This window comes from Oncorhynchus gorbuscha, linkage group LG08 (assembly GCF_021184085.1).
Source record: "Oncorhynchus gorbuscha isolate QuinsamMale2020 ecotype Even-year linkage group LG08, OgorEven_v1.0, whole genome shotgun sequence".
NCBI lineage: Eukaryota > Metazoa > Chordata > Actinopteri > Salmoniformes > Salmonidae > Oncorhynchus > Oncorhynchus gorbuscha.
Genome location: NC_060180.1, coordinates 2155476 through 2170123, shown reverse-complemented (window position 1 = coordinate 2170123; position 14648 = coordinate 2155476). Strand labels below are relative to the sequence as shown.

The window sequence follows — 14648 nt, the reverse complement described above, 5'->3', positions numbered from 1 at the left end:
TATTCCACATTCACATCCCCCCTTCAATATCTAACAATAGGTCTACTCTACTGCAGATCACAGCAGGGTTGGGCTCAATTCCATTTCAACTCCAGTCAATTGAGAAAGTAAACCAAATTCCACATTTTCTAAATTGAAAACAATTGAGGAGAATTGGAATTAGAATAGGAACGTCAGTGTGCTTCCTGAGTTGAAATGGAATTGAGCCCAACCCTAAGCCCACAATACTGTACATACAGTATGCCCTGTATTCAGACTGAGGCAATGTGAGGTTGGCTTCATGTAATACCATACAAACAGTATGCCCTGTATTCAGACTGAGGCAATGTGAGGTTGGCTTCATGTAATACCATACATACAGTATGCCCTGTATTCAGACTGAGGCAATGTGAGGTTGGCTTCATGTAATACCATACATACAGTATGCCCTGTATTCAGACTGAGGCAATGTGAGGTTGGCTTCATGTAATACCATACAAACAGTATGCCCTGTATTCAGACTGAGGCAATGTGAGGTTGGCTTCATGTAATACCATACAAACAGTATGCCCTGTATTCAGACTGAGGCAATGTGAGGTTGGCTTCATGTAATACCATACATACAGTATGCCCTGTATTCAGACTGAGGCAATGTGAGGTTGGCTTCATGTAATACCATACATACAGTATGCCCTGTATTCAGACTGAGGCAATGTGAGGTTGGCTTCATGTAATACCATACATACAGTATGCCCTGTATTCAGACTGAGGCAATGTGAGGTTGGCTTCATGTAATACCATACATACAGTATGCCCTGTATTCAGACTGATTCAGACTGAGGCAATGTGAGGTTGGCTTCATGTAACACTAAAGTGTTCACCACTGACGGCTTCATGTAGTAATGATAAGTCCTCTGAATCAAAGGCCTTCTTCTTAGGTGCTGTCTTTTGTGTGTGTGTCCCAAATGGCACCCTGTTTACTACAATGTGCACTACTTTTGACCAAAGCCATATGGGATTCTCTGTGGTCAAAAGTAGTGCACTTTATAGAGACTGAGGTGCCATTTGGGAAGCTGTTTCACTCTGACAGCTCTGAGAAATAAGCCACCGTGATGATCACTGAATAATTCATCGCTAAGTAAATCGCTGTCTTATCACCTGTGTGTGTGCGTGCGCGCACGCGTGTGCATGTGTGTATGTGTGTGTGTGTTTGTTTGCGTGTATGTATGTGTGTGTGCATGTTTGTGTAGGTGTGCCTGTCACAGATACATTAGCCGACAGCTTTTTACACAGTTTGACAGCCTCGGGTTGTGAGACAAGAAGACTTATGGTGCTGTCGTTGTCATAGAAAAGACTCTAAAAGGTTCTTGGGGGGTTCTTTGTCAGGGGTGTGGGTAACATGTGTAAGCATTTTTTTAAATTTGCATATCAAGAAGGGTTCTTTAGAACCATCCTGTCCCTCTACATCATATTTTCCTTCATGCCATGAAATGCTCCACTGCTAAAAGGTTCCTGTAATTGTCCGGGACACTACAGCCTACTGGTTCAAATGAAAGGTAGGTAAACAACAACAAGTGACTGAATTGTGGGTATTTGTGCCAACCGTCAGTGGGAGGGTTGTAATAGATTAAGTGGTTGATAGTTATGTTGTCAAAGGTTGGGCACGTCTTTTAACACTGTCAGTTCTGCCATCTTTGTAAAAGCATGTGACAATAAAGATTTAAACTGTTAAGAGGTAATTGTCCATTTCACAGTAACGTAATAGTTGCCTGGAAGTTGCTGTGAATTTTGTGTTACCTAACTGGCAACAAGCTGTCAGTAGGTTCATGTAAAATTCACAGTAACTAATAGCCAGTTATTGCTAGTAACTTACTTGCATTAAGCTGCCAGTAAGTTACTGTACTTTCACTGAACTTTTGTGATTACAAGATAGCAACTACTTTGTCGTCAGCACAATTGGTTGACAGCAAACGGACCTTCCCACCACACCATCAGTGTGAGTGTGACAGAGATAGCTTCAGTAAGTTACAGTAAGTTACTGTGATTTTTTCCCGATAACTAGTTGCAGCAAGCTGACAAGTTTCTGGAAAATGCATAGTAATCTCTTAACAGTAGTCACAATCTCATACTAAGATGGTAGAACTGGGAGTGGACAAATCAGGTGCTCAACCTTCATCAACAAAAAAAACAGTTAAACTATTAAAACACTTCCACTCATGGTTGGCACAAATAAAACATATTTTAGACTATGCCCCAAAACATGCTAATGGCCCCCGCCAGCACATTGTCCTCACCTACATTTCAACGTGCAGTAATGAGTGTACCTTATATTGAACTAGCTCCTTTTTTTAAGTGCAGATTATTAGTACACTTGTTTCTGCCATTGTTCTCTTGTTCCCCCCTTTCACATCAGGGGTTTCCAACCCTGTTCCTGGAGATATACCTGATTCTAATAGCTACTCTAGCTGGTTGATCAACTGAATCAGGTTAGTTATAACTGGGGTAGGAGTGAAAACCTACAGGAGGTTAGCTCTCCAGGAACATGGTTGGACAGCCCTGACATAGATCAATCAGGATTATATAGCAATATGAGCATAGCACTATTTTTAAGGAAGAACATTATTCACACACACACACACACACACACGCACACGCACACACACACACACACACACACACACACACACACACACACACACACACACACACACACACACACACACACACACACACACACACACACACACACACACACACACACACACACACACACACACACACACACACACACACACACACACACACACACACACACACACACACACACACACACACACACACACTCGGGTGTTGAATGTAAGTCTGTCTGTGTCTGACTATAGCAGGACACTGATCCGAGGCAGCTCCATTGAAATACATAATAATCTCCTCCCTCATGACTCACTAGGGAACCCCTCAGTTCCTTTCAATAAGTTATTGTTTCTGTTTTTATAGGCTGTCCAATTCTTAGTGGTAATGTTACATAATATCTTGTAAATCTCCTTATATTTGTCTAGGTAAGTAACTTGTTTTGGATCGGAGTACGTTATTATCTACTTCAACTTGGGTGTCTCAGTAGTGTTGAATGTGTGAGTGGGCGAGTGTGTGAGTATTTGTGTGAGTATGAGTGTGTGAGTATGAGTGTGTGTGTGTGTGTGTGTGTGTGTGTGTGTGTGTGTGTGTGTGTGTGTGTGTGTGTGTGTGTGTGTGTGTGTGTGTGTGTGTGTGTGTGTGTGTGTGTGTGTGTGTGTGTGTGTGTGTGTGTGTGTGTGTGTGTGTGGAATTACAACTACAACTGCTCTTTTACAAATCATGATAGTTCCCACAGTAAAATAATAAATAAAATAATACAATTCATTCCATGAGGACCCAAAATGGGAAATGTTAATTGAGTCAAGTAATGTTCCAAAACAACTTATAATTAATTTACTCCACAAGAAAACAAATGTAAGAGCATCTCTCAGTAATGTAGCTCACAGAGTAGTTACTGCACAGAGTTAGTGTTATCCAACACAGGGTAAGAATATGGTAAGATGTCGCTGGAGAAGAAGGCAGACATTGTACATGCACCCAAACGATTGTGTTTACGTTTATCTCTTTAATTACTTGTTACTTTTATTTATTATTCTTATCCATATTTTTTTAAACTGCATTGTTGCTTAAGGGCTCGTATGTAAGCATTTCACTGTTAGGTCTACAGCTGTGACTATTTTTTTAATTCAACAGAGTTACTTCTATATGATCACAGATGTTATCCAACATAGAGTTACTTCTATATGATCACAGAGGGAAGTTCATGTTATCCAACATAGAGTTACTTCTATATGATCACAGAGGGTAGTTCATGTTATCCAACATAGAGTTACTTCTATATGATCACAGAGGGTAGTTCATGTTATCCAACATAGAGTTACTTCTATATGATCACAGAGATCGTAGTTCATGTTATCCAACATAGAGTTACTTCTATATGATCACAGAGGGTAGTTCATGTTATCCAACATAGAGTTACTTCTATATGATCACAGAGGGTAGTTCATGTTATCCAACATAGAGTTACTTCTATATGATCACAGAGGGTAGTTCATGTTATCCAACATAGAGTTACTTCTATATGATCACAGAGGGTAGTTCATGTTATCCAACATAGAGTTACTTCTATATGATCACAGAGGGTAGTTCATGTTATCCAACATAGAGTTACTTCTATATGATCACAGAGGGTAGTTCATGTTATCCACCACCTCATGGTTGTTTTCTCATCATAGAACTGCACATCCAGTTATGTCCTGTACTGATTCATTTACATGATGGTTAGATTTTTATTTATTTTTAAATACAATCCATTTGTGTCCCATCTTAGACGAATAGTCTACTTAGATTGATTCTTCCAGGAGGGGCAGATACTGAACAATGTTGGTGACTGGTTGTCCACTCATCTCCCCCAATCCATCCATCACATGTCTATGTGTCCAACTACAAATCAGTCAACTGCTGAGGCAAGGAAGCATCAGAGGGACAGAGAGAAAGGAGGTTGGAGAAAGGAAGAGAGACAGGGGGTGGGGAGAGAGAGAGAGAGAGATCCACAGAGAGAGAAAGGGAGAGAGAGAGAGATCCACAGAGAGAGAAAGGGAGAGAGAGAGAGATCCACAGAGAGAGAAAGGGAGAGAGAGAGAGATCCACAGAGAGAGAAAGGGAGAGAGAGAAGAGATCCACAGGAGAGAAAGGGAGAGAGAGAGAGAGAGGGAGAGAGAGATCCACAGAGAGAGAAAGAGAGAGAGAGAGAGAGAGAGAGAGAGAGAGAGAGAGAGAGAGAGAGAGAGAGAGAGAGAGAGAGAGGAGAGAGGGGGAAAGAGAGAGATCCACAGAGAGAGAGAGAAAGAAAGCGAGAGGGAGGGAGAGAGAGAGATCCACAGAGAGAGAGAGAAAGAAAGAGAGAGGGAGGGAGGGAGGGAGGAGAGATCCATAGAGAGTGGTCAGTGAGGCTGTTAATAGGTAAGACTGGTCTGAAGGATGTAATGGGGTTATCAATCACCTGAACCTGATGGTGTGAAAGATCAACATCCAGCACATCTCTAGGAAAAACAGGCCAGCTTCATACTCCAGGAAGTAAAACACAATATCACTGTCCTGAGTACCAGCCTCAGTGTGTTATCTTGAGTCTGTTATTTCTGAGTCTGTTATTTGTACCATCATTGACGTTGTTATGTTTGCCCCTTTCTTCAACATATCATTCTGTGTACAGTTAGTGAACATTATCCAGACGTACAGTAACACGTCTGATTTGTGTAGGTTCTACAATAGTTTAAATACCTCAATTCAAATCTTTAAACCCAGTGCATACTGTATACTAGACAACAAATATAGTATGTACAGTCAACACTCTGCAGCAATGATGTCTGAGGAAAGTCATTGTACAGTCAACACTCTGCAGCAATGATGTCTGAGGAAAGTCATTGTACAGTCAACACTCTGCAGCAATGATGTCTGAGGAAAGTCATTGTACAGTCAACACTCTGCAGCAATGATGTCTGAGGAAAGTCATTGTACAGTCAACACTCTGCATCAATGATGTCTGAGGAAAGTCATTGTACAGTCAACACTCTGCATCAATGATGTCTGAGGAAAGTCATTGTACAGTCAACACTCTGCATGATGTCTGAGGAAAGTCATTGTACAGTCAACACTCTGCAGCAATGATGTCTGAGGAAAGTCATTGTACAGTCAACACTCTGCATCAATGATGTCTGAGGAAAGTCATTGTACAGTCAACACTCTGCATCAATGATGTCTGAGGAAAGTCATTGTACAGTCAACACTCTGCATCAATGATGTCAGGAAAGTCATTGATCAACACTCTGCAGCAATGATGTCTGAGGAAAGTCATTGTACAGTCAACACTCTGCAGCAATGATGTCTGAGGAAAGTCATTGTACAGTCAACACTCTGCAGCAATGATGTCTGAGGAAAGTCATTGTACAGTCAACACTCTGCATCAATGATGTCTGATGAAAGTCATTGTACAGTCAACACACTGCAGCAATGATGTCTGAAGAAAGTCAACGTGCTCTATTTGAGCCACATGGGGAATCAACATGATAAATGTATTGCATGTGCAGGTATTCATCCCAAGAGCTGAAATCATGCATCTTTCTGACGGGCATTGATTATTCTCCCCCTGTTAAAACACATTTCCCTCTGCATCCACCTGAGGACTTTATGATCACAATCTGCAGAGAAGTGCAGAAACCAGGCCTGAACACTTAACCTCATACACCACCACTGCACTCTGTGTCATTTTCATTACACATTTGAATTAAATGCAGAGGGAAAGTATGAAAACAGACTCAGTCCTTGAAGGGATGCATGGTGGATAGTGCCCACATTTAACTTGAATTCATTAACAGGGTAATATATCTAGGGTGTGTTAGGAGCATTCAGAACCATGGGATACAGACCCATAAACAGTAGTCTTGACATGGACTGAACCCTCCGGACACCAAATAATAAAGAAATATGGGCCTGACAGGAAAGTGTGTCACTTTTGAAAATTATCTTTCTGTTCTTAAAGGGGGAAAGTTTATCCAAATGATCCTCAACAGCCCAAAACGTGTTTTTGTTTAAGTAGCAATAGCTTAGCAGTAGCCTAGCGTTGGTATTGCGGAATTTGGCTACAAATGATTAACCTCTTTTTTTCTCAAGAGGGAATAGTCATGAAGTCCTAAAGAGAGTCAATAGTAGCAGTCATACCCAGAGCTTTCTGTCCCCTTGATGTCCCTCTTGGTGTGTAGCTGTAGACAGACGGAGGAATATTCGCTGTGAACCCCCAGCAGATCTTTATGTTGTGCGCCTCCACAATGACACCATTGTCATGGAGAAACATGGAGATGTGTTTTCCAAAGTTTCTCTGGTTGCCATGGCCCTGGCAGCCTGTGTCATTGATTATGCAGATCTCTCCATGTCCCAGGGCATGTCACGGAGTCCTCGTTTAATTACGTCTAAATGATAGCTATGGGCTCATCCAGGGAAATACTGCCAGTTGTGAGTGAGACAGACATGGTTATTGTTGTGTATGAAGAAGCTGCATAATAAAATAGATTGAATGGTGGAGAGTTGTGAATGTGGAAGTTGAAACTGTGACATTTTTAACTGCCTCAGTTCAATAAATACTACTGCTCAGGAAATACTATTGCTACTGCTCACGAAATACTATTGCTACTGCTCAGGAAATACTATTGCTACTACTCCCGAAATACTATTGCTACTGCTCAGGAAATACTATTGCTACTGCTCAGGAAATACTACTGCTCAGGAAATACTACTGCTCATGATAATTTGTCACTCTTTTCCAATAAAAACTATTCTGTTCCCAACCGGATAACAAAACTGATCTTTAGTTGTTTGTATCAACGCATATCAAGGGTTCCTGAACATGAACCACCTGGAAATGTATTGTGTACGACCATTCCCAACACACAACCCAGCTACATTCGATAGACAACATTCCCTATTTATTAGAGAAACATCTACCCTTAAAATTATATTGACTCTCCTCCTTAGCAAGAAACCAGAAACTATCTCCGTTATTCCTGAATGTGTGACTTTAAATCATCCTCAGAACTATATACAGGTGTAGGACCTTAATTTGATCACTCTTTTGTTGCCGAGAATTTTCCTGCACCACAGATGAGCTTCGTGACTTACATAAATTCACTGAAAACCAGCACTAACCCACGGTTATATTAACAGTATCTTTTCATGTTGCCAGCTGATAACTTTATCACTGATCAAGCAACATTGTGGACTAAAATGTTAAAATCCTGTTGCTGCAGGATTATTGTTTTGCAATAATACTGGTCAAATTAAGATCCAACATCTGTAGGCTTATTGTGCTTTCGTAGTAGCTACCTCCTCTGCTTCCACTTCCCATTCTGATCACACTGCTGTTTGTTTGCTTGCCTCGGCTCCTCTTCTCCCTTCTATGCCTGCATAGCTTTAGAAGTGCATTTTAAATCAAGGTGTTTCTTCTTACCAGCAGCACTGCTGTTTTACAGAGACAATGCTCCTGCGCCGTCATGAATCCTCTGGGCTTTCTATTCCTTTCCTTTGAACACGCTACCAACCACTGGGCCCTAGCTATCCTACCCGCCTTCAGACCCCATAGTCTTAGGCTATGTAAATATTCCATGAGCCCTGCTACAATACTGGTGCTAAGGGACGGATTGGGACCAGAAATCGTCCTTGTCATTTCTATCACACCGGCCCATTTTTGTCCTTCAGCCCGCCACACTGGTCCATTGTTTCATCGAGGCCCTTATTTTCAGCTTTGTGACAATACCACAAACCTGTAGCTGGGAAAATAAACAAATGTGACTCTGGATGACAGCGTCATGACGTTTGTTTCCATAACAACAAACTGTTTTCCTCAAGAAATGAAATCCGCTTCATGTTTTGTTTCCTTGCCACGACAACTATACTTCTGAGTATTGTGATGCGGGTATCATCACAACCCTACTTATTAGCCAAATATTTATATGCTTGCCCAAAACCTCAAATTAGACTGGAACACTGGGCTAAAAATGGACCAGCCCATCTGGTGTTTGCCGAATTGCCGTATGGCCAGTCCATCCATCCCTGTTGAGGAACGTTCTAAGCCAGCTTGAGAAATCCATCCTTTTTTTTATTCTAGGTGTGAATTAGTGTGATGTCAATTGCTATTTGAGAAATAAAATCTGGTTTTGGGATGTAACAAAAAGAAGACTGAAGGGATCCAATGTTGTTAACTGAAGTACCTCAAGTCTATTTTCCATCGTGTAATCGAACAGAAGCCAAATAGGGATTTCCTATTAAATCCACTTTCGAGTTTATGGAATTTTTCTGTGATTTGCTTCTGTGACAGTGTGCTATGTTCCTTGTAGGCATGCACTTTCCCATATACCCACACCCTCTAACACCCAGGAAGTGGTCCTATCTTGGTTTCCATATGTGATATTAGGACTAAATAGTTAAAAATGGTTTGTTTCCTTGTGTGTTATTAGGACTGTCCAAATCCTTTAAAATGGGGTGCCTTCCTTGTCTTCTGCTGTTAGCTCTCTAAGGGTTTCACCATAGTATTACAATGGTCCTTCTGTAGCTCAGTTGGTAGAGCATGGCGCTTGTAACGCCAGGGTGTGGGTTCAATCCCCGTACAGAATGTATGCACTGACTGTAAGTTATAAAAGCGTTAAATGGCATATATTTATTATATATTACATACCCAAATATATGTTTTTCTCACATTACATGAAGCAAATATTTAAGTGACTTTGTAAAAAGAAGACATTTGTGTAATTCTCAAACGCTGAGATTTAAAGAGCACAAAACATCCTTGAGGAATATCAAACATCATCACAGCAGTTTGGATGGAAGGAAGTAGAAATACTAGCAGACCTGCTTCACTGCTCTAATCAACAAGTAGAAATACCAGCAGACCTTCTACTTCACTGCTCTAATCAACAAGTAGAAATACCAGCAGACCTTCTACTTCACTGCTCTAATCAACAAGTAGAAATACTAGCAGACCTTCTACTTCACTGCTCTAATCAACAAGTAGAAATACCAGCAGACCTTCTACTTCACTGCTCTAATCAACAAGTAGAAATACTAGCAGACCTTCTACTTCACTGCTCTAATCAACAAGTAGAAATACCAGCAGACCTTCTACTTCACTGAAATACTCTAATCAATCAAGTAGAAATACCAGCAGACCTTCTACTTCACTGCTCTAATCAACAAGTAGAAATACTAGCAGACCTTCTACTTCACTGCTCTAATCAACAAGTAGAAATACTAGCAGACCTTCTACTTCACTGCTCTAATCAACAAGTAGAAATACTAGCAGACCTTCTACTTCACTGCTCTAATCAACAAGTAGAAATACTAGCAGACCTTCACTGCTCTAATCAACAAGTAGAAATACTAGCAGACCTTCGGCTTCACTGCTCTAATCAACAAGTAGAAATACTAGCAGACCTTCGGCTTCACTGCTCTAATCAACAAGTAGAAATACTAGCAGACCTTCACTGCTCTAATCAACAAGTAGAAATGCTAGCAGACCTTCGGCTTCACTGCTCTAATCAACAAGTAGAAATACTAGCAGACCTTCGGCTTCACTGCTCTAATCAACAACAAGAAATATCAGCAGAACTTCCGCTTCGCTGCTGTAATCAACAAGATCATGGGTCACATTTGTGATAATTATTTCTGAATGCACACAGTAACAAATTATCTTCCCGACAAATCACCTGCCACACTTTCATTTTCCTGTTTGTAATTTATTTCCTCGCATAATCAGGAAGCGAGGGGTGGAGTGAGGGGAAACACTGACAATCTTAAAGATGCCCCAAAAAGAATGTGCTAAGTAATTAATGAATAATGGGCGCTTAGAGAATCAGTTTATCTCGGAGTGCATTAACATTTGAAAACACCCATTGTTCTTTTGTGTGTTATGGTTGTAATGAACCACGATCGATCATCAATCTCTGTCGTCTTTTGACTCTTCTGTGTTTTTGTTGATGTGGTCGCTCCTGGGAATTTCAAATGAGAAAAATTGTGATGTAGATAGTGTCCTTCTTAATGGATGGTCACTGTTACTTGAACGTTTAAAGTCTTTACCTGTTACTTGAACGTTTAAAGTCTTTACCTGTTACTTGAAAAGTGTAAAGTCTCCTTTTACTATCTATTTGGCTTGCGGCTTACTAGGGCGTTGTGACTGGGGATGGGGGATGGGCGTCAGAGACTCAGACTTCAGCTCGGAGGATTGCATGTTAAATCCCAGTGCTAGGCACTCACTTGTAGTTTTTTAACACTTAACTTAGCCACTTGAAATAATGCATACATTTAAATGTCACCCTGTCCCAAACCTTAGCCCTAAACTTAACCGCTTGGAATTTATGTCTAACTTCAGTTTCACTTTTGCGGAGTTTGACAAACAGCTAAGATACACCACCACATGGTGTAATTATCAATCAATCAAATGTATTTATAAAGCCCTTTTTACATCAGCAGGTGTCACAAACTGCTATAAAACCCAGCCTGTAACCCCAAACAGCAAGCAATGCAGATGTAGAAGCACAGCGGCCAGAAAAACTCCCTAGAGGAAGGAACCTAGGAAGAAACCTAGAGAGGAACCAGGCTCTGAGGGGTGGCCAGTCCTCTTCTGGCTGTGTCGGGTGGAGATTATAAGAGTACATTTAAGGACAGATTGTTCTTCAAGATGTTCAAACGTTCATAGATGACCAGCAGGGTCAAATAATAATGACAGTGGTTGTAGAGGGTGCAACAGGTCAGTACCTCAGGAGTAAATGTCAGTTGGCTTTTCAAAGCCAAGGTAGCACATTCGTTGAACAGGTCAGGGTTCCATAGCCGCAGGTAGAACAGTTGAAAATGGAGCAGCAGCACGACCAGGTAGACTGAGGACAGCCAGGAGTCATCAGGCCAGGTAGTCGTGAGGCATGATCTGAGGGCTCAGGTCCAACGGGAGGGGTAGGAGAGAGGGAGAGGGAGAGAATTAGAGGGAGCATGCCAGCAGCATACCACCCTGCATCCCACTGCTGTCTTGCTTCTAAAGCTAAACAGGGTTGGTCCTGGATGGGACACCAGATGCTGCTGGAAGTGGTGTTGGAGGGCCAGTAGGAGGCACTCTTTCCTCTGGTCTAAAAAACAATATTCCAATACCCCAGGGCGGTGATTGGGGACACTGCTCTGTGTAGGGTGTCGTCTTTCGGATGGGATGTTAAACGGGTGTCCTGACTCTGAGGTCATTAAAGATCCCATGGCACTTATCGTAGGGGTGTTAACCCCGGTGTCCTGGCTAAATTCCCAAGCTGTTCCTCATACCATCATGGTCACCTAATCATTCCCAGCTTACAATTGGCTCATTCATCTCTCTCCTGTAACTATTCCCCAGGTCATTGCTGTAGTGTTCTCAGTCAACTTACCTGATAAAATAATGGTATAAATACATTAATTCACACAGGACACCAGATAAGACAGGAGAATTACACCAGATATAACAGACTGACCCTAGCAGCAAAGATGCTGGAGACTGAGACAAGGGTGAGTTCTGGGGAACACTGTGGCCCTGTCTGACAGTACCCCCGGACAGGGCCAAACAGGCACCAAACCACACCCCCAACACCACTAGGCGGATATCAACAGATCACCAACTTACTACCCTGAGACCAGGCTGAGTATAGCCTACAAAGACCTGCTCCACCACACAAGCCAGAGGGGCGCAATGACGTAAACATCAAGCAATGACATAAACCTGATGCTGTAGTTACATCACGGGTGGGCATTTTATTTGGAGATTGGGTTGGGAGAAGTCATCAGGCATATAGAAGGATATGTTAACAGTTGGAGATCATTAGGAGGTGTTAAACCCTATATTCAGAGAATCTTCAACTCTTTCAAGATATCCAGCCTTTCCTCTAAGTCCCACTCACTGCATGTGGTGTATCAAAATATTTCGTTATTTATTTTTACATATATATATATATATATAAAACCCAGTGTAGGCCAAGTCCTTCACCAGAAATGTATATTAATTATAAAAATGTACAAATGTTACTTTCACACCAAATGAATAGAACACGCTGTACTATATTTTGCCCTCTCCATCCTACAGTATTGTTCAGCTCGTAGTGAGGTAGTGTAACACAGAGATACAGCTAATTAAAAGTTTTGTGATAAAAGAATTAGCCTCAGCCACAGACAATGCGGAGGGAAATGATTTCCTAATCATTCAAATGAAAAGATAAGAAAAGTCGTCACTGGCTTCTTCACAATTCCTTTTCCGTCTGGAGAAATGATGTAACTGTTATTAATTTTCATTGTCAGTTATTTTCAGAGCTATGACTCAGCAGTTGGAGGATGGAGATGTATGCTTCAGCCCAACTGTCCTCTGAAAGCCATACAAAGGTAGTATGTTTGCTTTTGACTAACTATGTTCTGCAAACCATTTAGGAGACTGAAGTACACGCCAATAAAGTAGGACAACTTTATAAACTATTTCAGTTCTTCCTGGAAATTACAGCAATGGATTTACCCCAACCACGGTAGACATCATTTCAGCATTTCATCGAAACTGAAAGCCAACAGCTGGACCAGAATCAACAAAACACTGTAGCTGTGTGATGACTCACTGAGAAGCTCAAACAGTGTACCACTAAGCAGGCGCTAATGTGATCATCTGTCAGACAGAAATGGTAAACCTGTGTCCCAAAATGCAATCCTATTCCCCCCTGTAGTGTACTACTTTTGGCCAGGGCCCATACAGCTATGGTCAACAGTAGTACACTATACTTTATAGGAAAGAGTGTGCCATTTGGGAGCCATTGCTAATAAGCAATGCTGGGGTACCCAACAAGCTTTTCCTGTTTCAAAACCACAAATAAAATGTGAGAAAAATCAAACACATACAGTATATTGGGAGCGAGAATATTTTCTAAGTCTTAATTCTGCACCTATGACTCTGAAAACCTGATTAAATGCTGTACAAATGGGATTTTGAACAGAAACTTGTGTCAGCACGATTCCAATCATTCCAATCATTCCAATCATTCCAATCATTCCAATCAAAACGAAACTTGTACAATGAGCACTTTCAAATCAAAACCCTGTAAGCCTCCCATTTCCCTTTTTAATTCCACGTGACATTAACGATGCCTGCACATTTTCAAGCGGACACCCACACCTGCTAATTAACATTCCCAAGCTTTACACAAGATTGTATTTTTGTTCAGCAGAAGGGCTAAGCAGGATAAAAGCTGTTGCTGAATCTATCCATCTCTAGGAGGCTGATGGCAGTCAAAACATTGCTTCGATGTGGGCCAGTGAATCACAGCTAGACAGATTGTACTGTACAGAAATGTACAGTCTGAAATGCTTGTACAGTCTGAAACTTGTGCTCTGAAATGCCTGTCCTGTATTGAAATGTGCAGTCTGAAATGCTTGCACAGTCTGAAACTTGTTGTCTGAAATAACAGAACAGTATCTTCCTCTTTCCAGTAGGTGTGGGTCTAGCTAAGCTAGCACAGTATCTTCCTCTTTTCCAGTAGGGGGTGGGGGGTGGGGTAGGTGGGGGGTCTAGCTAAGCTAGCACAGTATCTTCCTCTTTTCCAGTAGGTGGGGGTTCTAGCTAAGCTAGCACAGTATCTTCCTCTTTTCCAGTAGGTGGGGGTTCTAGCTAAGCTAGCACAGTATCTTCCTCTTTTCCAGTAGGTGGGGGTTCTAGCTAAGCTAGCACAGTATCTTCCTCTTTTCCAGTAGGTGGGGGTTCTAGCTAAGCTAGCACAGTATCTTCCTCTTTTCCAGTAGGTGGGGGTTCTAGCTAAGCTAGCACAGTATCTTCCTCTTTTCCAGTAGGTGGGGGGGTTCTAGCTAAGCTAGCACAGTATCTTCCTCTTTTCCAGTAGGTGGGGGTTCTAGCTAAGCTAGCACAGTATCTTCCTCTTTCCAGTAGGTGGGGGGGGTTCTAGCTAAGCTAGCACAGTATCTTCCTCTTTTCCAGTAGGTGGGGGGGTTCTAGCTAAGCTAGCACAGTATCTTCCTCTTTTCCAGTAGGTGGGGGTTCTAGCTAAGCTAGCACA

General features: G+C 41.7%; 1 protein-coding gene across 1 annotated transcript in view; it reads left to right on the top strand.

The window, feature by feature from the left end:
• The first annotated feature begins 12093 nt into the window (after window positions 1–12093).
• The window catches only part of LOC124042228 (lysosomal cobalamin transport escort protein LMBD1-like), a 148218-nt gene continuing 145663 nt past the window's right edge, over window positions 12094–14648 (top strand). Inside the window, exon 1 of the mRNA XM_046360645.1 lies at window positions 12094–12114. Within this exon, the coding sequence (XP_046216601.1) occupies window positions 12094–12114 (21 nt within the window). The remainder of the gene's footprint in view (window positions 12115–14648) is intronic.